This window comes from Corella eumyota, chromosome 7 (assembly GCF_963082875.1).
Source record: "Corella eumyota chromosome 7, kaCorEumy4.1, whole genome shotgun sequence".
Lineage (NCBI taxonomy): Eukaryota > Metazoa > Chordata > Ascidiacea > Phlebobranchia > Corellidae > Corella > Corella eumyota.
The window spans coordinates 9,377,100-9,399,328 of record NC_137496.1 but is presented as its reverse complement, the minus strand read 5'-3'; the positions used below and the strand labels follow the sequence as shown (position 1 = coordinate 9,399,328).

The window sequence follows — 22,229 nt, the reverse complement described above, 5'->3', positions numbered from 1 at the left end:
GCCGGCTTATATTAACCCTTATTCTATGAAATTTATAGAATAATACAGTACGACTGAATAGGAAATTACGCACAGCTTCCATTGGCTCTACATAACAAATAGCGACAATGTTTACAAGGGCACGCGAAAAATACACAATTGGACCATGGTCAATATAATAACGATTAAATTTAGAGCGTCTAACTGCCTTATGGGCGTTAGACTTGTCCTTAAATAAATGGATTAATTTGTTTGTCCCCTTTATAACCTGTATATATTTAAATATACATAAATACAGTCTCTATGAGTTTTTTCATATCAATAAGTCTTTTGTACGGTGTTTAAACCGCACGGGATGGTAGCGAGTTCGCATTGTTTTGGTTCGCCGGACGAAAGTTATTATTACGCCTGTGAAAATGGGTTTCTTACGTATTTCTTTTGTTTGTTGAATCAATATCAGTTGATTCTGGTTAATAATGTTCTGTTTTTGGTACTGCAGTGGCCAACGCTGTATTTTATTGTCCAAGGCCACCAACAGGTCATACGGTTTTCTTGTCGTTCGGTGTGAACCGGCATCAAGTCTGGTTTGAGGCTAGGAAAGCCTTGGCATTAGAATTGATGGAGATGTTAAGCGCTTTTTTATATTAATTCATTAATTAAAATTTCTGAATAAAAAATGACAACAACATAAATATATATACAAATACCACATCCAACACTTTGTTTATTTACACTTTTAAAGTTTGGTTTCATCTGTTTTGTTCCTTGGATTTGACCTTTCTTGATTGTTATTTTGTTTTTTCGTTCTAGCAAAAATCCATTTGATTCTGGCCCAAGCGTTATCTAGCACATTGGAGTACAAAAGTGGGTTGAGTGAGCTGTTAAACGGAAAGAGAATAATAGCAGAAAACGCATAAGCAGAATCAGAAATGTAAACTCCTGAGATTTTTAAGAAAGCCATAATACAAATAGAAACCCAACAACAAAAATCTGTGAACACCAATCTCATAATCTTCTTTTGCATGACTAAAAATAAATGTAAATTTTGTTAGTGAATACTTTTAAATATTGTGTAATAAATGCACAGGATTATTTTTTGTATATATCTTTATTCTTGATGTGAAAAGTCAACTTTAACCGGCTGCGTGGTGTAGTGGTAAGAACACTTGCTACACCACACATGAGGTCGTGGGTTCAATCCCCACTAATCTCATGCTGTAGCGCCCTTGAGTAAGGCGCTATAAACGGTATGAACTCCTGCTGAGCCAGCACTCAATCAGCAGTATAATTACCGGGTAATTATAATCTATAATTTCCCAAACTGCCACAGGCAACTCGAAACTGGGTCGGAGTAACTGATGTTCCTCTATATTTAAGTCGCACATTTGACTTTCCCACATTGAGAATAAAGATATATACAAAAAAAAAACTTTACAACCTAAACATAGATTAACAAACGTTACTCCAACTCAGTCTCGAGTGGCCTTTGGCAGTTAAAATATTATTGATTATAATTGCCCGATAATTAAGCTGCTGGTTTATTGGCTTAACTGGAATTTATACCGTTTATAGCACCTTACATTTTTTTTGTATATATCTTTATCCTCGATGTGGGAAAGTCGAATGCGCGACTTAAACATAGAGTAACATTAGTTACTCCGACCCAGTCTCAAGTTGCCTGTTGCAGTTTGGGGTATTATATAGATTATAATTGGCCAATAGTTATGCTGCTGATTAAGTGCTGGCTCAGCAGGAGATCATACCGTTTATAGCGCCTTACTCAAGAGCGCTACAGCATGAGATTAGTGGGGATTGAACCCACGACCTCATGTGTGGTGTAGCAAGTGTTCTTCTCACTACACCACGCTGCCGGTATATTACTTAGTTCTTTTTTTTAATTCCCTTTGAGCAATAGCATTATCATTTGTAAGTTGTAAGTTCCTGCTTCCTTGTGAATGTTTGTAAATTACAACATAAGCAACAAAAATGTAAAAAAAGGTTGCAAAGTTGAAAGTCATAACAGCAATGGAAAACTGCCAAGAAAGATCTTGTTTAGTTACAAAAATCTTCGGCATACACACACTTTGAGAGCTATAATATCTAAAAAAAAATTTAATAATAATTTTAAATGTTTTTTTTTTCCAGAATTATTACATGTTTTTTTTTTGTAAAACCTACCCAAAATACTTTGATATTTGGTGGGATAAATCTGGAAACCTCTTCATTTGAATGTCTTGTAATTCTGACCATGTTTTTGCAAATTTAATTTGATCAATAATCAAAGGCGATAAGTTTAAATATTCTTCAGTTACATTTGCAGGGTAAATTTCAGTTCGAAGTATAAGAAAGTTTTGATAATCTAAATCAATTACATTAATGTTACAAAAAGTTAATATTTTAACTAAAAAATAAACTTTAAACTAAGTTAGGGTTCACACTGTCAGCTTGGTGTAGTGGTCAGAACAATTTCTTAGGTTCAATTCCCAGTGATCTCATGCTGTAGCGTTCTTAAAAAAGGTGCCATTAACGAAATAAAATCCTGCCGAGCCAGCACTTAATCAGCAGCTTAATAATAAGATAATCTATAATATTCTAAAATGCCACAAACAACTTAAGACAGGGTTGGGGTAAATGATGTTACTTTATTTTTTATTTATTTTTTTTGTATATAAATTTATCCTCGATGTGGGAAAGTCGAATGCGCAACTTAAACATAGAGTAACATCAGTTACTCCGACCCAGTCTGGAGTTGCCTGTGGCAGTTTGGGATATTATAGATTATAATTGGCCGATAATTATACTGCTGATTAAGTGCTGGCTCAGCAGGTGTTTATACCGTTTATAGCGCCTTACTCAAGGACGCTACAGAATGAGATCAGTGGGGATTGAACCCACGACCTTATGTGTGGTGTAGCAAGTGTTCTAATCACAACACCACGCTACCGTTAAAGATTAGGTCGCACATTCGACCTTTCCATATCGAAGATGAAGATATATACAAAAAAACCATTAGGAATAAATTTGAAAAATTTTATATTTAAAAATAAATAAAAAAACAAAAATGTTTTAAACTTGACCTTTAAAGCCAACTTCAGTTGAGTTAAAGAAAGGACTTTTAGTACGGAAATTAACTTCTGGAGTAAACATGGTTTGAAAGGCATTTGCAAGTGGTATAAATGCAAGCACAGCAGAAAAACACCAAGTCAACAAAACTGTAACAACTACATGTCTTGTTTTAGGAAAATGCAGAGATGCGAAAGGCTAAAAAAATGTTTTTTTCAGTCTGATAATTTAAATTTATTGCCTGCATGGTGTTGTAGTGGTCAGAACACTTGCTACAGTACATGAAGTCTGGGGTTCGATCCCCACTGTCCTTATGCTGTAGACGACAGTATGAACCCCTGCTAAGCCGACACTTAATCAGCAGTTAATTATCAAGCAATTATTATCTATAATATTAAACTGCCAAAGTCGACTCGAGACGGGGTCAGGGTAACTGACGCTTCTCTAGGTTTAGGTAGGTCGAAAGTCGACCTTTCCACATCTAGGATAGATAAAAAGAACTTAATCTTTTGTTACGATTTACCTTTAAAATACAAAAAAGACGATAGGATGTTAATAAAGCCATTGTAACTACTGAAGTCTCGCTTGACAACACAATAAGAATACCCAAAGCAGTACACAAGGTGCTAGATCTCCATATTCGACTATATGCACAATATCGATCTAAAAAATCATAAAACTTGCTTTAAAATAAGTAAAGTTGTAAAAAAATTCTGTTTAAATAAGTAATATATGATTTTTTTGTTTATTTTCTTGTATATATCTTTATCCTCGATGTGGGAAAGTCGAATGCGCAACTTAAACATAGAGTAACATAAATTACTCCGACCCAGTCTCGAGTTGCCTGTGGCAGTTTGGGATATTATAGACTATAATTGTCCAATAATTATACTGCTGATTAAGTGCTGGCTCAGCAGGAGGTCATACTGTTTATAGCGCCTTACTCAAGGGCGCTACAGCATGATATCAGTGGGGATTAAACCCACGACCTCATGTGTGGTGTAGTAGCAAGTGTTCTTACCACTACACCACGCTGCCGGTTATTCACCTACATACCTTGATAATACACCCCAACAATGGCGAGACATACTAAATATAATCCCATAAGAAAATCAGCAACTGCCAAGTTTATAACAAATATTTCGTTTGCAGATATAGATGCTTCATTTCTTATACTTTTTATGATTCCGCCAATTACAGCCTAAATTTTTTTTATATGTATTTATTCTCAATGTGGAAAGGTTTACTTTATGACCTAAACATAGATTAACATCAGTTACCCAGACCCAGTCTTGAGGTGCCTTTGGCAGTTTGGGATAATATAAATTATAATTGCCTGCTGATTAAGTATTTGGTTACCAGAAGTTCATACTCTTTATAAAGCCCTACTCAAGAGCATGAGAGCAACTGGGATTGAACCCAGGGCCTGATGTAGTGAAGGCAAGTGTTCTAACCAATGCATTAAGCTGCCGGTTGCACAATGCCGCATTAACATTACAACATATGGCCGGGGTTTGGTGACCATGCCATAACATACTTAAAATCTTTATGTAAACATTAATACTTTTGGCATGTTTTAAATCATTAAAGTTATTTTTTCCCGTCGCATTGTTGTAATATTAATTGTTTATCGTATTTATTATTTACTTTCATCAATGCGCGAAAAACCAAAAGGAAAATAAAAAAAATGTGGCATTAGGAATAAACAAATCAGTAAAAATTAAAAAGTATTCTTGTTCAAAAGGTTTTACCAAATTTCCACAGATAGCAAAAATTCCCATAAACCAAATTCCAAAATATCTTAAAATATTATTTCCGATAAGATTTTGTGTTGATGAAATGACATCGTGTTTTGAAGGGCATTCATCTGTTCCATCTTTACAGTCAAAAACACCGTTCCCTACCTGTTTAATTACAACTTATTATTTAATCAACATAACTAGAAAAAGTGGATTTTGAAAACAGATTAGAAGACTGTCGTAAACTACAGGCAGCATGGTGTAGTGGTCAGAACGGGGACCAGAAGCTTCGGCCGTGAGAAGCTTCGGCCAGAAGGTTCAGCCTGCAAAAAACGCTGGGGGGTCGGTGACGAAATTGCCGCGTAAAATGACAGCTTAAGACCATATTTTACTCTAGCTGCCGGTTAAGAAGTTGAGCTTCCCACATCGAGAATTAAGATATATATAATAAAAAAAAAGATTCACTCAATAAATTTAAGTTATTAAACTAACTTTTTGTCTTGGTACAAACAATGGAATTTTATTTTCACAATAAAATCTGCCATCATTGGTGCAACTTATTTCATCAGATTGATTAACACAGTTTATTATTCCATCGCAAACTTCTTGTTGACTAATAGACACCTACAAAAAAAATGTCTTATACCATGAGGTCTCAGGATTTCGACATATTTGATCATATAAAATTACTGGCAGCGTGGTGTAGTGGTCAGAGCATTTACACAACTACATTTTTTAAGGTCTTGGGTTCAATCCCCAATGCTTTCATGCTGTAGCGCCCTTCTAGTAAGGCACAATAAACCTGATGAACTCCAACTGAGCTAGCACTTAATTAGCAGCAAAATTATCAAATTATATTTTATAATATTCCAAACTGCCATACCAACTTGAGACTGGGTGAGAGTAACGGTAGTTAATCTATGTTTAGGTCGTGAAGTCGACCTTTCCACATCAAATATAATTTATACAAAAAAAGGCTTACCCTTCCATCATTTGTCTGACAAAAAAAACGTTTTCTATCATGGCACAATTTTATATTTTCATCATCCAATGGAAAAAAGTCTATAAAATTTTCATAACCGGCGTAAATCATAGCATTTTCGCTAAACCCTATTATTCCATTGCAACATATTGCTGCACTCAGTTTATAAAGGAACACGCAACAATTAGTTTGATTGTATGTAATTGAAGATATATTACAAGACTTTATTATATCATCAGGACGAAGACCAAAGGAACTAAAAAAATGTTTTTTGTATTTTTATTCTCGATGTGGAAAAGTCGAATGCGCGACTTAAACATAGTATCATCAGTAACTTGGACCCAGTCTTAAGTTGCCTGTGGCAGTTTGGGATAATATAGATTATAATTGCCTGATAATTATGCTGCTGATTAAGTACTGGCTCAGCAGGAGTTTATACCGTTTATAGCGCCTTACTCAAGGGCGCTACAGCATAAGATCCCTGGGAATTAAACCCACAACCTCATGTGTGATGTAGCAAGTGTTCTTACCACTATACCACGCTGCCGATGCACTACACCACACAAGATAAAATCAGATTTTAAAAATATAATATTATTTTTGTACATTATTTATAGGATAAAAAATAAAAGTGTAGTTTTATAACGACCATAATTTTACCCGGGAAAATAATCTATAGAGCACTGATTTAAATGTTGTATATTTCTATAACATTGGGGAGTGCATTCGTCATCAGCATAGTGGCAATTTGAAAAGCCATCGCAGAATGTACCAATTTCAACGTCACATTTATCGATAATTAAACACCTACAACCAAATTGTTTTATTTTACTTTTTTTGTATATATCTTTATCCTCGACGTGGGAAAGTCGATTGCGCGACTTAAACATGGAGTAACATAAGTTACTCCGACCCAGTCTCAAGTTGCCTGTGGCAGTTTGTGATATTATAGAGACTATAAATGCCCGATAATTATGCTGCTGATTAAGTGCTGGCTTAGCAGGGGTTTATACTGTTTATAGCGCCTTACTCAAGGGCGCTTCAGCATGAGGTCAGTGGGGATTGGACCCACGACCTCATGTGTGGTGTAACAAGTGTTCTTACCGCTACACCACGCTGCTGGTTGAAATTGTTTTATTTTACTTTTTTAATGAATAATTCTTGTTTTTATCTTAAGTTTGACTTTACTAATTTTTTTTAAATATATCTTTATCCTTGATGTGGAAAGGTCGACTTCACAACCTAAACATAGAGTAACATTAGTTACCCCAACCTAGTCATGAATTGCCTTTGGCAGTTTGTGATATTATAGATTATAATTGTCTGATAATTTAGTGCTGGCTTAGCATGAGAACATTGGGGATAGAACCCAGGACCTTATGTAATGTAGTAGTGTTCTAACTAATACACCACCTGCTGGTTTTTATTTTACCTTTTAATAAAAAATCCGTGGTAAAAACACTTGCCAAACCACCATGAGGTCGTTGGTTCAATCCCCACTGCTAAAGTAAGGCGTTATAAATGGTTTAATCTTCTGCTGAGCCAGCACTTAACCAGCAGCACCCAACCTTCCCACATCGAAGATAAAGATATATACAACAAAAAAAAAGAAGAAAAGTTAGTTTAAGTCTTAAAATTCACAATTTTTTAAAATTGCTAAACACTTAATAAAAACTCCACCTGCACTTTTGTCCTTGTTTTGAAGCTTCAGTACACAACATCGGAGAATGGCAAAACTGAGGACTAAACATAGCATAAAAAGTAATCAAATTAAAAAAAAAACTAAAAGTTTTGAAACAAATAGATATTATAATGTTTTGTATCTTACATGTGGTTTATACAATCTTGTTTTTTGTTTTTATGTAAATTTGTCCTTGATGTGGAAAGGCTGACTTCACAGCTTAGACATAAAGTAACATTAGTTACCCCATCCCAGTCTTAAGTTGCCTTATACAAGGGCTCTACAGCATAAAAGCAGCGGGGATCGAGCCCAGATATAAATTCCTCCTGAGCCAACACTTAATTAGTAGCCTAATTATCGGGCAATAATATCCCAAACTGGCAAACTTCAACTCGAGACTGAGTCAGGGTAACGATGTTACTGTATGTTTAGGTCGTGAAGTCGACCTTTCCACATCAGGGATAAAGATATATTAAAAAAATACTGTAAAAAAATAAATTACTTTTCATCCATTTGATTTTCACAATCCACATACCCATTACAAACACTTGTTTTGTTCACACAAGTTGTATTATCACATACGATTTCCCCAGCTTTACAGATGTTGTTTTTTATACTGTAAAAAATAACAAAAATATTAAAATACTTTCAGTCAGGTTTTAAATGCAACATGATGTTCTGGGTTCACAAATGTTAAAAATTTTGAATTTCTTTTCGTAAAATTGGTTATGCAATATTGCCAGAATATACTCAGCACCATGGGGTTGTGGTAGGAACACTTGCTACATCATTCATTAGGTCGTGGGTTCAATCCCCACTGATCTCATGCTGTAGCGCTTTTGGGTAAGGCGCTATAAATGGTATGAAGTCCTGCTGAGACAGCACTTAATCAGCAGCATAATTACTGGGAAATTATAATCTATATTATATCCCAAACTCCTACAGGCAACTCAAGACTGGGTCGGAGTAACTGATGTTACTCTATGTTTAAGTCGCGCATTTGACTTTCCCACATCAAAAATAATAATATATACAAAAAGAAATATATATATTTTTAACAATTGAACATAAATATGGGTATTAAAGTTTTAAACAGAATTCTAAACCTTTTACATAAAATTTTAACTACATAATACCTGGTAGATGTTGATGCAAACAATGTAATATGTTTGCATAATTCTGTGAACATTTTCAGTTGATTTTGGCAAAGACATTCATCCGATAAATCTGGACAATCGATTTTTCCATCACAAACACTTTTCTTTTTAATTAAAGTGGAATCAAAGCATTTCCAACAAGCAGTTTCGTTTAACACCTAACTTTTTATTTGAACAAAGCTTAAAAATACATACATTAAACGAAAAATATACCGGCAGCGTGGTGTAGTGGTAAGAACACTTGCTACACCACACATGAAGTAGTGGGTTCAATCCCAACTGATCTTATGCTGTAGCGTAGCACCCTTGAGTAAGGCGCTATAAACGGTATAAACTCCTGCTGAGCCAGCACTTAATCAGCAGTATAATTATCAAGCAATTGTAATCTATAATATTCCAAACTGCCACAGGCAACTCGAGATTGGGTCGGAGTAACTGATGTTACTCTATGTGAAAGTTCGACTTTTCCACATCAAGGATAAAAATATATACAAAAAAAGCAAATAATTTTTACACAATAAATTGCACAATTTACAATTTGGTAAGAAGCCCTTTCTACAATCATTGCAACACAAATTTAAAAAATTATGATTTTTTAAACCATGAGATTGAAAATGTTATTTTTATTTCTTTTTTATATAAAATTATCCTCGATGTGGAAAGGTTAACTTCGCGACCTAAACATAGAGTAACAACTGTTACTTTGAAATCAGTCTTGAGTAGTCTTTGGCAATTTGGGATATTATAGATTATAATTGCCCGATATTTATGCTGCTGATTAAGTGCTGGCTCAGCAGGAGATCGTACCATTTATAGCGCCTTACTTAAGGGCGCAACAGCAAAAGATCAGTGGGGATCGAACCAAGGACCTCATGTAGTGTAGAAAGTAGTCTGATCACTACACCATGCTGCCAAATATTTGTCACCATTACTGACATGCTAAAAACATAAGTAATAAAAATTATATTTACCTAGTGTTTACATTTTCTTCTTTGTTAAAACACAAATCTTCTCCGTTTTGACAGTCGGCAATAAAATCATACAACAGAATTTGGGGTAAGAAGTATGGGTAATCACTTGAGCATTGAAACCCTCGATCATAGGAACTTAAACAACATGTTGGATAATTGCCATTGAATATGTTTCGCAAACAAATTGTTTTGTTTGGGCCGCTCTTACAAAATCTTGAATGAGATCGATATGGACATTCAAAAAATAATTCTGGGTGAAGATTTGAATATTCATCAAGGGTTTCATAATCAGAAAACCTGTATTAAAATTAAAAGGGTGTAATACAAATTACCGTTCTAGATTATTGTGCATATTTTTGTACTGAAGTAACGTATGTTTTTTGCTTTTTTTTATTCATGAATTTGATTTTGAAATTTTTCCTTTATTAATTTTTTTTTGTATATATCCTTATCCTTGATATAAGAAGGTCAAATGCGCAACCTAAACATAGAGTAACATCAGTTACGCCGACCCAATCTCGAGTTGCCTGTAACAGTTTGGGATATTATAAATATTAGTTGCCGATAAGGAGTTCGTACCGTTTATAGCGCTTTACTCAAGAGCGCTACAGATTGAGATCAGTGGGAATTTAACCCATAACCCCAAGGTGGTGTAGCAAGTGTTCTTACCCCATCACCACGCTGCCCAAATTTCAATAATTCGTGAAAAATTTAAATATAAAAAAGTTTTTTTCTGTATATATCTTTATCCTCGACGTGGGAAGTCGAATGCGCAACCTAAACACATAGCAACGTAACATTAGTTATTCTGACCCAGTCTCGAGTTGCCTTTAGCAGTTTGGGATATTATATAGAATATAATTTCCCGATAATTATGCTGCTGATTAAGTGCTGGCTCAGCAGTAGTTTAAACCGTCTATAGCGTCTTCTTCGAGGCCGCTACAGCATAGGAGCAGTGGGAATTTTACCCACAACCCGATGGTGGTGTAGAAAGGGTTCTTACCACTACACCACGCTGCCGTGTGCTACACCGCGCTGCCCAAATTTCGTTAATGCGTAAAAAATTAAATGTAAAAAAGCTAAATATAAAAGCGGATTAAAAATAAAAAATTTTGAGTATTAACTTTTTATAAAATTGAAACTCAACCATTAAATTCATACTTCGAAAGGTCAACTTTACTAAAATCATATTCTCCATAAACTTTCCATCCAAGTGTCAAAAGAGCAATAACCAAGTAGTAGTTCATTTTTAAACTCTAACATAACAAAAAATTCAAATTTAATTTTAAACCTTATAGTTTAGGTACAATTTTTGTTTTCAAAATAAGCAAGCAACTCTAAAGCAACTTTTTCTAACTCCCTAGACACTTGCACATATTGTCATTATATCTATGTTATGGTTTATTTATGTAATAAATTATACGTTTACTGCACTACCTGTATATTAACATATTAAATAAATCATTTGTCAAAAATGACTTGAATTTAATATAGACTATATATGTAACATAGGCCTATTTATTTAAATTAAATGTTGCTTGTGATATATTGTCTACATCCTGTTTAAGTAAAGTGCATTGACAAAAATTAAATATTACACTAACAAATAACATTTTAAAACAATTTTTAATTATTTTTATTTAAATGTAATTAACAATTTCTTTAAAAACGATTTTTATTAATTTAAAAGTAAAGGTACAGCAAATCGTCACACGAATCCATAATTGTTTAAACTAAAAACAGTCTAAAATAAGTTTAAAATAAACTAAATTAATAATATGAAAATTTAAAATCCTTTTATGTAATGGCTTTTAAAGAACGTTATTAACGCTACCCAACCGTAGTCGGCTTATCATAACAACTTTTTTTTATATAGCCGGCATCGTGGTGTAGTGGTCAGAACACTTTTTACACTACATGAGGTCGTGGGTTTGATCCCCAGTGATTCCATGCTGTAGCGCCATTTACACCTGCTGAGCTAGCACCTAATCAGCAGCTTAATTATCGGGCAATTTTATTCTATAATATCCCTGGGTTAGGGCAACAAATATAACTCTGTGTTTAAGCTGTAAAGTTAACCTTTCCAAATAAAAAATAAAAAAATACAACAAAATAACCTATTAAATATTTAAAATACAGTTTTAAAATGTAGTTAATTTTGCTTACGAATTTTTTTTAATTTAAAAATTTTTTTTTTTTATTCTTGTAAAATTAATTTTTTAGTTTACTCAATTTGTAGATGATCTCTTGTTAGATGCTGAATCACAGAAAGACCAAAACACCTGACGAGCATTTGAAAATAGACTGAAGGTAATATATCCTTGATTTTTAACAAACTTAACATTTTTTCAACCGTGTTTTTTCTAGTCTAAAAAATAAAATTTGTGATTTTTATCTTCGAAAAAAAATGTTTAAAAATTGTTTGTTTTAATTTTAAACTGTTACTTATTTATATTTATTTATTTTTAATGTGGGAAGGTTAACTTCATAACCCAAACATAGAATAACATCTGTAACCGCAAATATTACAGATTTGTTGATTAAAGTGTTATGTTACAGAGTTTTGCAATTTTGTGAGTGATGTATATAGCATGTTAGTATGGTTGACACTGAATCACCAAATGGCTTTAAAACCTTTAAAAAATGTCTGTGGTACCTACAATTTAATTTTTTTAAATATTAGAAAATGATTAACATAAAAAATCAGGTTACCATATTTTTTGTGTGACGTAGAAAGTACTAAGTAGCGTAGTGAATGTAAGCTAGTACTTTATAAGCTAGTACTTTCTACGTCATCACAAACAGGGCTTCCTTTTTTTTTATTAATTAATTTAAATTTTTTTTTTAAAGTTGCATAACTTAAAAAGTAGGTGAAATAATTAAAAGTTAAAATTATTTTTGTGTTCAGTGACACCAACTTTATTAATTTTTGAGGAAAAAAATATCGCTAATATATGACTTTAAGTGTTAGCACTGCATGATTTTATAATGTTTATAATGCCTTATTAAATAATGCTACATCACAGAATCAGTGGGAATTAAAATGGCGCTACAGCATACGTTTACTGCACTACCTGTATATTAACATATTAAATAAATCATTTGTCAAAAATGACTTGAATTGAATATAGACTATATATGTAACATAGGCTTGTTTATTTTTAAATTAAATGTTGCTTGTGATATATTGTCTACATCCTGTTTAAGTAAAGTGCATTGAAAAAACTTAAATATTACACTAACAAATAACATTTTAAAACAATTTTTTATTATTTTTATTTAAATGTAATTAACAATTTCTTTAAAAACGATTTTTATTAATTTAAAAGTAAAGGTACAGCAAATCGTCATACGAATCCATAATTGTTTAAACTAAAAACAGTCTAAATTAAGTTTAAATAAACTAAATTAATAATATGAAAATTTAAAATCCTTTTATGTAATGGCTTTTAAAGAACGTTTTGGCATATAATTTATGCTAATATCTTAAAACATATCATTACCCTTAACATTTTACAACTTATTGGCACATAATTAAAAACTAGCACAATTTTGTAAATTGGCACATAATTAAGAATTAGTTCAATTTTGCAAATTGGCACATTTTAAAGAATTAGCTCAATTTTGCAAATTGGCACATAATTTATACTATTATCTTAAAACATATCATTACCCTTAACAATCCACAACTTATTGGCACATAATTAAGAATCAGTTCAATTTTGCAAATTGGCACATTTTAAAGAATTAGCTTAATTTTGCAAATTGGCACATAATTTACAACACCAGTGATAATCTAAAACGTTAATATTACTTTTAATCCTTTACTATTGATTGGCACATTTACAAGCATATTTCGCAGAATGACACATAATTTGTAAAATTTTTTCAGATTGGCACATTCTAGCTTGGCACAATTTTTGTGCCATTTTTTTTGCCAATATTTTGTGCCGTTTTTTGGCACATTTTTTAGCACATGTGCCAAACGAACCCGCAACCCCTATTGATGAATTAGGGTCTTTAGAATTATTAAACTCGATTTGCTGTGACTAATATTAACTTTTAATATATTCTTCTTTGTCCTAAAAATACAAAAACAATATAAAAAAGTAAATTTTGCATTTTATAAGTTTTTAAAGTGACTGTTTAGATAATTCAACCGGCAGCGTGGTGTAGCAGTGTAGTGGTAAGAACATTTTTTACACCATCATGAGGTCGTATGTTCAATCCCCACTGCTCTCATGCTGCAGTGCCCATGAGTAAGGCACTATAAACAGAATGAACTCCTGCTAAGCGAGTACTTTTTCAGCCGCATAATTCGGGGTAACTGATGTTACTCTATGTTTAGGTTGCGCATTTGACCTTTCCACATCGAGGATAAATTTATATACAAAAAAATACGTTAATAAACAAAAATATTTTTTTTAAACAGCCCCAAAAATAATTTAGGATTACATTTCTAATAACAATTTAATTTTCTCTTTTATAGTTCTCTCTACTTTTTTAATACAAAATGTGTGGCATTTTTTGCTCTATATCAAAGGTATTTAAACTTAATAAACAATTTGTGTTTTAAAAAAATTTTGGATAATAAATTTGAAAATTAATGATCTTGAACACTTGACTTTGCTACATGAGGTCCTGGGTTTAATCCGAAAATTATAATTAATAACATCGCAAACTGTGAAAGTTAACTTACTACTGAGTCAGAGTAACAAATGTCTATGTTAAGGCTGTGAAATCCTATGTTAAGGCTGTGAAATCCACCTTCTTACATTAAGAATAAATAAATACAACAAAAAATGTTTATATCAAATGATTGGTTTTTATTATTTTATATTCCAGATAATACCTATTTACCCAGCAGCGTGGTGTATTGGTAAGAACACTTGCTACACCAGCATGATGTCTTGGGTTCAATCCCCACTGACCTCATGCTGTAGCACCTTTGATTAAGACGCTATAAACAATATGAACTACTGCTAAACCAGCACTTAATCAGCAGCATAATTACTGGTAGTCACAATCTATATAATATCCCAAACTGGTAAAGGCAATTCAAAACTGGATCGGAGTAACCCATGTTGCTCTATGTTTAGGTCGCGCTCTCGACCTTCCCACATTGAGGACAAATTTTAAGGTTTTTATATCTTATTATTTTTTGCTTAAAATTTAAAGTGTTGTTGTATGTTGAATTAAAATACAATGCTTTTAATGCAGAAAGGGCAACACAAATGTGATAACAAACACAGAGAAATCCTCAAAAGAAGAGGACCAGACCATCATGGAATAAAAGAAATTCAATTGGATGATTATTTTTTGCATTTTGAAGCATGGGTTCTTCACATGAGAGGAGACGAAATTTATCGACAGCCGAGCACATCTGAAGATAGAAATATACTAGTTTGGAATGGTGAAATTTTTGGGGGAATAAGGGTAGGTTGGATTTACTGCATAATTGTTAAGTAATTGTTACCCAGACCCAGTCTTATGATGATCCTGGCATTTTACCATATTTTTGACTATATTGATTCTTCCTCAAGGCGTTACCGCATGACAGCAGTGAGAATCGCATCCAGAACCTCATGTAGTAAAACCAAGTGTTTTAACCACTACACCACGCTGCTGGTCTTGAGGCCTATTTTGATATCCAGTGCTTCCATGCCAAAGGAAGTTGAATAACATAACAACATCACAATGATACATATACATTAAGCCGGTAGCGTGGTGTTACACTTGGGTTTACTACATGAGGTTCTGGGTTTGATCCCCACTGCTTCCATGCTGTAGCTCCTCCAAATAAAGTTGACTTTGGCAGTTAGGGATATCATGGATTATAATTGCACAATAATTGAGCTGTTGATTAAATGCTTGCTCAGCAAAAGTTTATAACATTTTAGCACCTATTTTAAGGAGCTACAGCATGAGAGCATTGGGGATCAAACTTACAACCTCATGTAGGGTAGCAGGTGTTCTAACTACTACTACACCATGCTGCTGGTCAATATTAATTTTTTTTTAAATATATCTTTATCCTTGATGTGGGAAAGTCAAATGCATGACTTAAACTTAAGAGTAACACCAGTTACCCCGACCTGGTCTTGAGTCGCCTGTGGCATTTTGGGATATTTTAGAATATAATTGCCCGATAGTTATTCTGCTGATTAAGTGCTGACTCAGCAGGAGTTCATATCGCTTATAGCGCCTTTCTTAAGGGCGCTACAGCATGAAAGCGGTGGGGATTGAACCCACAACCCCATGTGTGGTGTAGCAAGTGTTCTTACCACTACACCACGCTGCCAGTGTCAATATGTTACTCTATGTTTAGGTGCTGCATTAAGGATAACTAAATTAGAAAAACATTATTTCTAGGTACTTGATCATGAATGTGATACTGAAGTATTATTAAACAAGCTCGATGAATGTACTTCTCAACTTGATATTGCAAATTTAATGGCTACCATTGAAGGCCCATGGTCGATTGTCTACTTTCAACTGTCCACAAAGACCTTATTTTTCGGGCGGGATTATTTTGGAAGACGCAGTTTGTTGTGTACTATTATCAACGACAATTTTGTAATAAGTTCTACGGCAAATAGATCGTGTTACAATGAAATCGACTTCAAATGGGATGAAATTCCGGGTTGCGGTGTTTTTTCACTTTCTTTAGACCAACTTCACCCTAAAAACCATTTTAGTAACTTCAAATTATATCCTTGGATTTCTGTTAGTGATAATACTCTTAAGAAAGAAGACCTTTTTGCTGGTGGCCAGCATATTTTTTACACTGTTGAAAGTCCGTTAGTTACAAATATGCAGCAAAAAATAAATGATATAAAAATTAAACGTAATGAACCGTGTCTTCTTAGTAATATCGAAAACCAAGATCCACTTGTAACTTTAAAACAGTATTGTGATACAACGAATTTATGGCCTATTTGTAAACAGTTTATTTTTTATTTAAATAATGCTGTTAAGAAGCGTACAAGAACGTTAGAATCGTGGGGAACGAACTGCAACGTTGGGATTCTATTTTCTGGTGGTATAGACTGTACGATGTTAGCACTTTTAGCCCATAAAAATTTGCCTGAAAATGAACCTATCGATTTACTTAATGTTGCTTTTCAAAGACATCGACAACAAAACCTGAAATTAAAACACAAAAAACAAATCACATCGGATGTAGAAGAATATAACGTTCCTGATAGAATCACAGGTTTATCAACGCTCTTAGAGTTACGACAACTTTTCCCAAATCGTAAATGGAATTTTGTTGAAATCAATATCACAATTGAAGGGCTAAAATTAATGCGCGAACAAACCATAGCAAATCTAACCTACCCGAAAGCGACAGTACTAGACGACAGTATTGCATGTGCTCTATGGTTTGCCAGTCGTGGTACTGGTTTTATCCGCGACGAAAACAACAAGAGAACTCCATACTCTTCATCTTGTCGAATATTATTGTGTGGTATGGGAGCTGACGAGCAGTTGGGTGGTTATTCAAGACATCGAAATATATTTAACAATAAGGAAATGAATTGGAATGGTGTGGAGGCGGAATTGAATATGGAAGTGGAGCGCATATCATCCAGAAACTTGGGCAGAGATGACAGGTAAGTTATTTTGTCAGAACACTTGTCTTCACTACATAAAGTCCTGGGTTTTATTACCACTGCTTCCATGCCGTAGCGCCCTTTAGTAAGATGCTATAAACTGTATCAACTTTTGCTGGGCCAAAACTTAATTGGCAATTATAGTTAATAATATCCTATTCTGCCAAAGGCAACTTAAGACTGGGTTGTATATATCTTTATCCTCGATGTTGAAAAGTCGAATGCGCGACCTAAACATAGGTTACATCAGTTACTCCGACCCAGTCTCAAATGCCTGTGGCAGTTGGGATATTATAGAGACTGTAATTGCTCGATAATTATATATACTGCTTATTACGTGCTGGCTCAGCAAGAGCTTATACCATTTATAGCGCATTACTCAAGGGCACTACAGCAAGAGATCAGTGGGGATCAAACCCAGAACCTCATGTAGTGTAGAAAGTGATTTAACCACTACACAACGCTGCTTTGTTCTAACCACTGTGCCATAAACATCATTTTATTTTTTTACAGAGTTATCGCAGACCACAGCCGAGAGGCTTTGCTTCCTTATCTAGACGAAAATGTCGTCTCATTCCTTATGTCCCTGCCTGTTCATTATAAAACTGATTTAAGACTTAATCGTGGAGTAGGCGAAAAAATCCTCCTCCGAGGAGCAGCATATTATCTTGGTCTGCGAGAAGCAGCAGTGTTACCAAAAAGAGCGATTCAGTTTGGATCCAGAATTGCAAAAGCTGAAAGTGGGAAAGAAAGGGGAAATGATCTATGCCAACGCCTTGACGTTGCCGCAAAACTAAGTTAAAGAATTTTTTTTGTTTTTTACCGCAAATTTTTTTTTTAATTAAACAAAAACTTATAAAAAAACTGTTTTGTAAATATTATATTGCAGCCAATGGACAGTCCAATTTATAGGTCTACAAAATAAATAAATTTTAATTTGTGGTGTCTGGGTAAATTATTGCAATCAAAAATTAGTTGAAAGTTTTTTTTTTGTGTATATCTTTATCCTCGATGTGGGAAGGTGGAATGCGCGACTTAAACATAGAGTAACATCAGTTACTCCGACTCAGCCTCAAGTTGCCTTTAGCAGTTTGGGATATTATATAGATTATAATTGCCCGATAATTATACTGCTGATAAAGGGCTCAGAAGAAGTTCATATTGTTTATAGCGCCTTACTCAAGGGCGCTACAGCATGAGAGCAGTGGGGATTGAACCCACGACCTCATGTGTGGTGTAGCAAGTGTTCTTACCACTACACCACGGTGCCGGTTAGCAGGAGTTTTTACCATTTATAATGCCTTACCCAAGGGCACTACGGTAAAAAGGCATTTTATGGAGTTGTAGTAGTCTTAAGTGTATTTTGTCTAAAATTTTCTTTCAATTAACCCACATCAATTTAGTTTTGGTTTATTATTAAGCACAAAATATTGAATTTTAGAGAGAGTATTTCAAAACACAAAATTATCGGTCTAACGTCAGGTTAGTGGTACTTTCTTAATCGCTCCATACCTAAACAGAGGAAATATTTACAATATTTTTTAAAAAACGTTACTTTTTTTACACTATGTTAGTGCTAGTATAATGATGGTCAAATGTCAGTTAAACACACCGTTGGAAAGATCGAATGCACGACCTAAACATAAAGTAAGAACAGTTACTCTCACCCAGTCTTAAGTTGCCTGTGACAGTTTAAGATATTATAGATTAAATTTGCTAGAAAATTTAACATCTCAGCAGAAATTTGTACCGTTTATAGCACCTTTCTTAAGGACGCTACAGCAAAATATCACTGGGGATTGAACCTAGGACCTCATGTGGTGTGGGAAGTGTTCTGACCACTACACTGCCGGTATATATCTAAATATGAAACTATTGACCTATCCATTTTTTCTTTTGTAAAAAAAATTTAGAACTTACGGGTCCATGGATAGTTTGAACAATACATAACAATTGAAATAACCACTGCTTGTATGGCAATAAAATTTCCACCGGGCCTTCGGGTGTAAAAATATTTAGTGTGAAAACTCTTCTTGACTAAAAAAGTAAATTAATTGTTAGATAACTAATTTATGAAGACCATTTTACAGACAATGGGATATTTTCACAGGTGAGCACAGTTAACTGAGAAAGTAAATTCGTTAAGTGATAATTCGTTACACAATACATTAATGTTGATTAGTTAAATTAAACGAAATGTAACAGAAGTTATCGATAACCGTGGACGTTAAAATTTAAATAAAACAAACAAAGAAACGTCCCCTTTTTTCAAAAAAAAAAAAGTTTTTAACTTAGTTGATATTATAACTAAACGAACTTAAGTATATATATATAAAAGACGTTTTCGAAACTTAAATAATGTCCGAATAACAGCGGCCAGATGGTAGTTACGTACATTGTTTTAAAAATTGAAATGTTTAAGCCCGATAAACGGCAAAATTAAACAAATATATCCCTATAATACCACGATTTACTTTTAATTAACAGACTTAATTTAAAGGAAGTACAATTTAATGAAAGTTAACAGGTCCGTTAACAATTTTTTGTGAATTACCACTTTTTTTGTGAATTGGTCTTAATTTTCGAAAAAAAAATTCAACCTAAATTTTTGATATCGTTTTTTTGGGGATATATATTTATTAGGGATGGGCTAAAATCCAAATTACTTGGATTCGACGAGCCCGAGTATTTTGTCGCGATACTCGGCCGAGTCCGAGTACTTGGTTATGACGTCATTTAAATGTATATAACTGTTCACGAGAATCTTTCCCGCATAATTTTAAACTGCCAAATAACGATTATAAAGTGTTTAACATTGGCAAAACTACCTACCGCTGATAGCAATATTATTTTAAGTCCAAACGAAAATGTAAAAGTCTTAAATTTATTATGCGTAAAATTTTACCACGTAAAAACGGTATTTGTTGTGCAATCGTTGCTTAAATAACATGATATAATTGAGAGTAGATTATAATTTATTAGAAAAGAGCAAACTTCGTGTTTTTTTAAGTAAAGTAATTCGTATACGAAATTATTACTCGGCGTCCGAGTACTAAAAAATGCTCGACAAGCACGAGTATTAAAATATTCCTAATACTTGGGCCGAGTACTCGGACTCGATTGGCCCATCCCTAAAGCTATAGCAACCTTTTCTAAAGTGCTTCAAACAGAATATAATTTTGCTCCGCCAAATAACTAATCAGCAGATTAATTTCCGTGCAATTATAATCAATAATATCCAAAACTGCCAAAGCCATCTAGAGACTGGGTCAGGGTACTAAATGTTACTCAATGTTATTAGGCTATGAAGTAGACCTTTCCACATTGAGGATAAATAAATTAATTTTCTCACATCGTTTCGCCCAGAAGTACATTCCCAACCCAGAGAAATTCCTCGTTTTAAGCCATCCGGGTACCTCACGGAGTTTAATGTCCCGAAACAATCTGGGGTCGGAAGGTACCCTCATTTCGGGTAAGACTAAAAAAAAATAATGTCATTTAAAATTTTGTCAGATGACCGGGTATTTTAGAAAATTAGTAAGTTAATTTAACAACCGTAATATATTTTTTGTATATATCTTTATCCTCGATCTGGGAAGGTTGGGTAACATTAGTTAACCCGACCCAATCTCGAGTTGCCTTTAGCAGTTTGGGATATTATAAAATATAATTACCTGGTAATTATGCTGCTGATTAGTGCTGGTTTAGCAGGAGTTTATAGCGCCTTACTCAAAGGCGTTACAGCATGAGAGCAGTAGGGATTGAACCTATGACCTCATATGGTTTACTAAATGTTCTTACCATGCTGCCGGTTTTTTATACATATATTTCAAAAAACGTAAAATAGTGAGTTAATTCAACAACCATAAAGTACGATACGTTTTAATAAATAAAAGACTTAAAATTTTGGATCTCTATTACTTTCGCACGCCCGAATTTAACAAGGCGTTATAACCTAAGTATGGCAATTGTTCAACCAGACATTAAAAATTAGTTAAAATATGTTTTAATGAGTATAACTTAGTCCACTTTACAAGTCAGATGTGTTAATGGGTAAACTTAATAGGTGAGGGTTAGGGTAAGGGTTTAATTTATGCAACCTCTTTGTTTAAATACATGTGCCGCAGTTTGGTTACACACCCTGTTTATGTAGGGCGTGCGAAACTAATAGAGATCCAAAATTTTAATTCTAAAAGTATATATAACTGACTTATTATTGTATATATATATATGATTAATTACCAAGTGTATATAAATAAATAATTCTTACTTTTTGCCCCAAAAGCTTTTGGATGAGTTGTCAAGCCACTAGTTTCAGCCATTATGAAGAACCTTAGTAACTTAAATTTAAATTCGATTCTGCAAAAACAGCATATTAATTCATTTTTTATAATAAAATGACTAATCACTATCATTAGGCAGAGTGTAAAGGTCAAAATGCTAGCTCAGCAGGGGTTCATACGGTTTATGGCGCCTTACTCGAGGGCGTTACAGCATGAGAGCAGTAGGGATTGACTCCACGATCTTACGTTGGTGTAGCAAGTGTTCTTACAACCACACCACCTGACCACGCACGCTGCCGGTTTAAGAGCACTAACAGACTAATGCTATACTATTTACCCCAGCTGACTAGAAACCGGCGTTTAGGAACAGCTTTAACTTACCACAAAAATATCCTGTTTACCAAAAATATATAAAAACTATTTACTTATTACCTAAAATTTAAAACTAAAAAAATCTCAAAATTAGAAAAAATGACCTTCGTTAAATAAGGCAGAAGTTGTAACATATATAAGGCTAACGTGCCTTACTGAATTTTGTAATCAAAAGTCTTTAACACGGTTCTAAAATTTTTATTGTTTAATTAATAATATTTAAAAAACAATTAAGTTAATATTAATTAATTCAAAAATAAGTATTAACAATTAATTCAGTTACATCTTTGTTCACCACCTAAAGTTCCTGGTTCGATCCTCGCCGCTTCTAAGCTATAGTGCTATAAACAGTATCCAAAATCCAATTGCCAATTTAATTATCGGGA

General features: G+C 33.6%; 3 protein-coding genes across 3 annotated transcripts; 1 reads left to right on the top strand and 2 right to left on the bottom strand.

Moving 5' to 3' along the window:
• Window positions 1-262: 262 nt before the first annotated feature.
• On the bottom strand, window positions 263-10,819 carry LOC145760307 (uncharacterized). Its single transcript, XM_082574174.1, has 13 exons — window positions 10,734-10,819; window positions 9,584-9,869; window positions 8,581-8,759; window positions 7,947-8,060; window positions 5,512-5,608; window positions 5,274-5,405; window positions 4,794-4,946; window positions 4,099-4,243; window positions 3,566-3,705; window positions 3,057-3,240; window positions 2,158-2,338; window positions 1,925-2,079; window positions 263-1,005 (listed from the first exon to the last, which is right to left on the bottom strand). The coding sequence occupies exons 1-13, from the start codon at window positions 10,817-10,819 to the stop codon at window positions 716-718; spliced, it is 2,142 nt and encodes a 713-aa protein (XP_082430300.1). The 3' UTR covers window positions 263-715.
• A 2,759-nt stretch (window positions 10,820-13,578) lies between these two features.
• Window positions 13,579-18,037, top strand: LOC145759260 (asparagine synthetase domain-containing protein 1-like). The gene is made up of 4 exons (XM_082573037.1): window positions 13,579-14,115; window positions 14,793-15,008; window positions 15,945-17,188; window positions 17,702-18,037. The coding sequence occupies exons 1-4, from the start codon at window positions 14,086-14,088 to the stop codon at window positions 17,988-17,990; spliced, it is 1,779 nt and encodes a 592-aa protein (XP_082429163.1). The 5' UTR covers window positions 13,579-14,085; the 3' UTR covers window positions 17,991-18,037.
• Window positions 18,038-18,582: 545 nt separating this feature from the next.
• Window positions 18,583-21,876, bottom strand: LOC145759863 (ATP synthase F(0) complex subunit f, mitochondrial-like). The gene is made up of 5 exons (XM_082573719.1): window positions 21,853-21,876; window positions 21,459-21,547; window positions 20,541-20,666; window positions 19,109-19,225; window positions 18,583-18,700 (listed from the first exon to the last, which is right to left on the bottom strand). Exons 2-5 carry the CDS (start codon window positions 21,508-21,510, stop codon window positions 18,672-18,674), a joined length of 324 nt encoding a protein of 107 aa, XP_082429845.1. The 5' UTR covers window positions 21,511-21,547; window positions 21,853-21,876; the 3' UTR covers window positions 18,583-18,671.
• Window positions 21,877-22,229: the final 353 nt, after the last annotated feature.

Bases quoted from the DNA above. Each gene is read 5' to 3' on its own strand.
- LOC145760307 (XM_082574174.1), bottom strand. From the start codon at position 10,819: ATGAACTACTACTTGGTTATTGCTCTTTTGACACTTGGATGGAAAGTT. The intron at 3,706-4,098 runs GTATGTAGGTGA...ATGATTTTTTAG, and splicing joins TGTTGGGGTGTATTATCAAG to ATCGATATTGTGCATATAGT. The intron at 1,006-1,924 runs GCAGGAACTTAC...ATTTATTTTTAG, and splicing joins TTACAAACATTCACAAGGAA to TCATGCAAAAGAAGATTATG.
- LOC145759260 (XM_082573037.1), top strand. From the start codon at position 14,086: ATGTGTGGCATTTTTTGCTCTATATCAAAG. The intron at 14,116-14,792 runs GTATTTAAACTT...CTTTTAATGCAG, and splicing joins TTTTTTGCTCTATATCAAAG to AAAGGGCAACACAAATGTGA. The intron at 15,009-15,944 runs GTAGGTTGGATT...CATTATTTCTAG, and splicing joins AAATTTTTGGGGGAATAAGG to GTACTTGATCATGAATGTGA.
- LOC145759863 (XM_082573719.1), bottom strand. From the start codon at position 21,510: ATGGCTGAAACTAGTGGCTTGACAACTCATCCAAAAGCTTTTGGGGCA. The intron at 20,667-21,458 runs GTAAGAATTATT...ATTTTTTTTTAG, and splicing joins AAAAGCTTTTGGGGCAAAAA to TCTTACCCGAAATGAGGGTA. The intron at 18,701-19,108 runs GTAAGTTCTAAA...TCCTCTGTTTAG, and splicing joins TTCAAACTATCCATGGACCC to GTATGGAGCGATTAAGAAAG.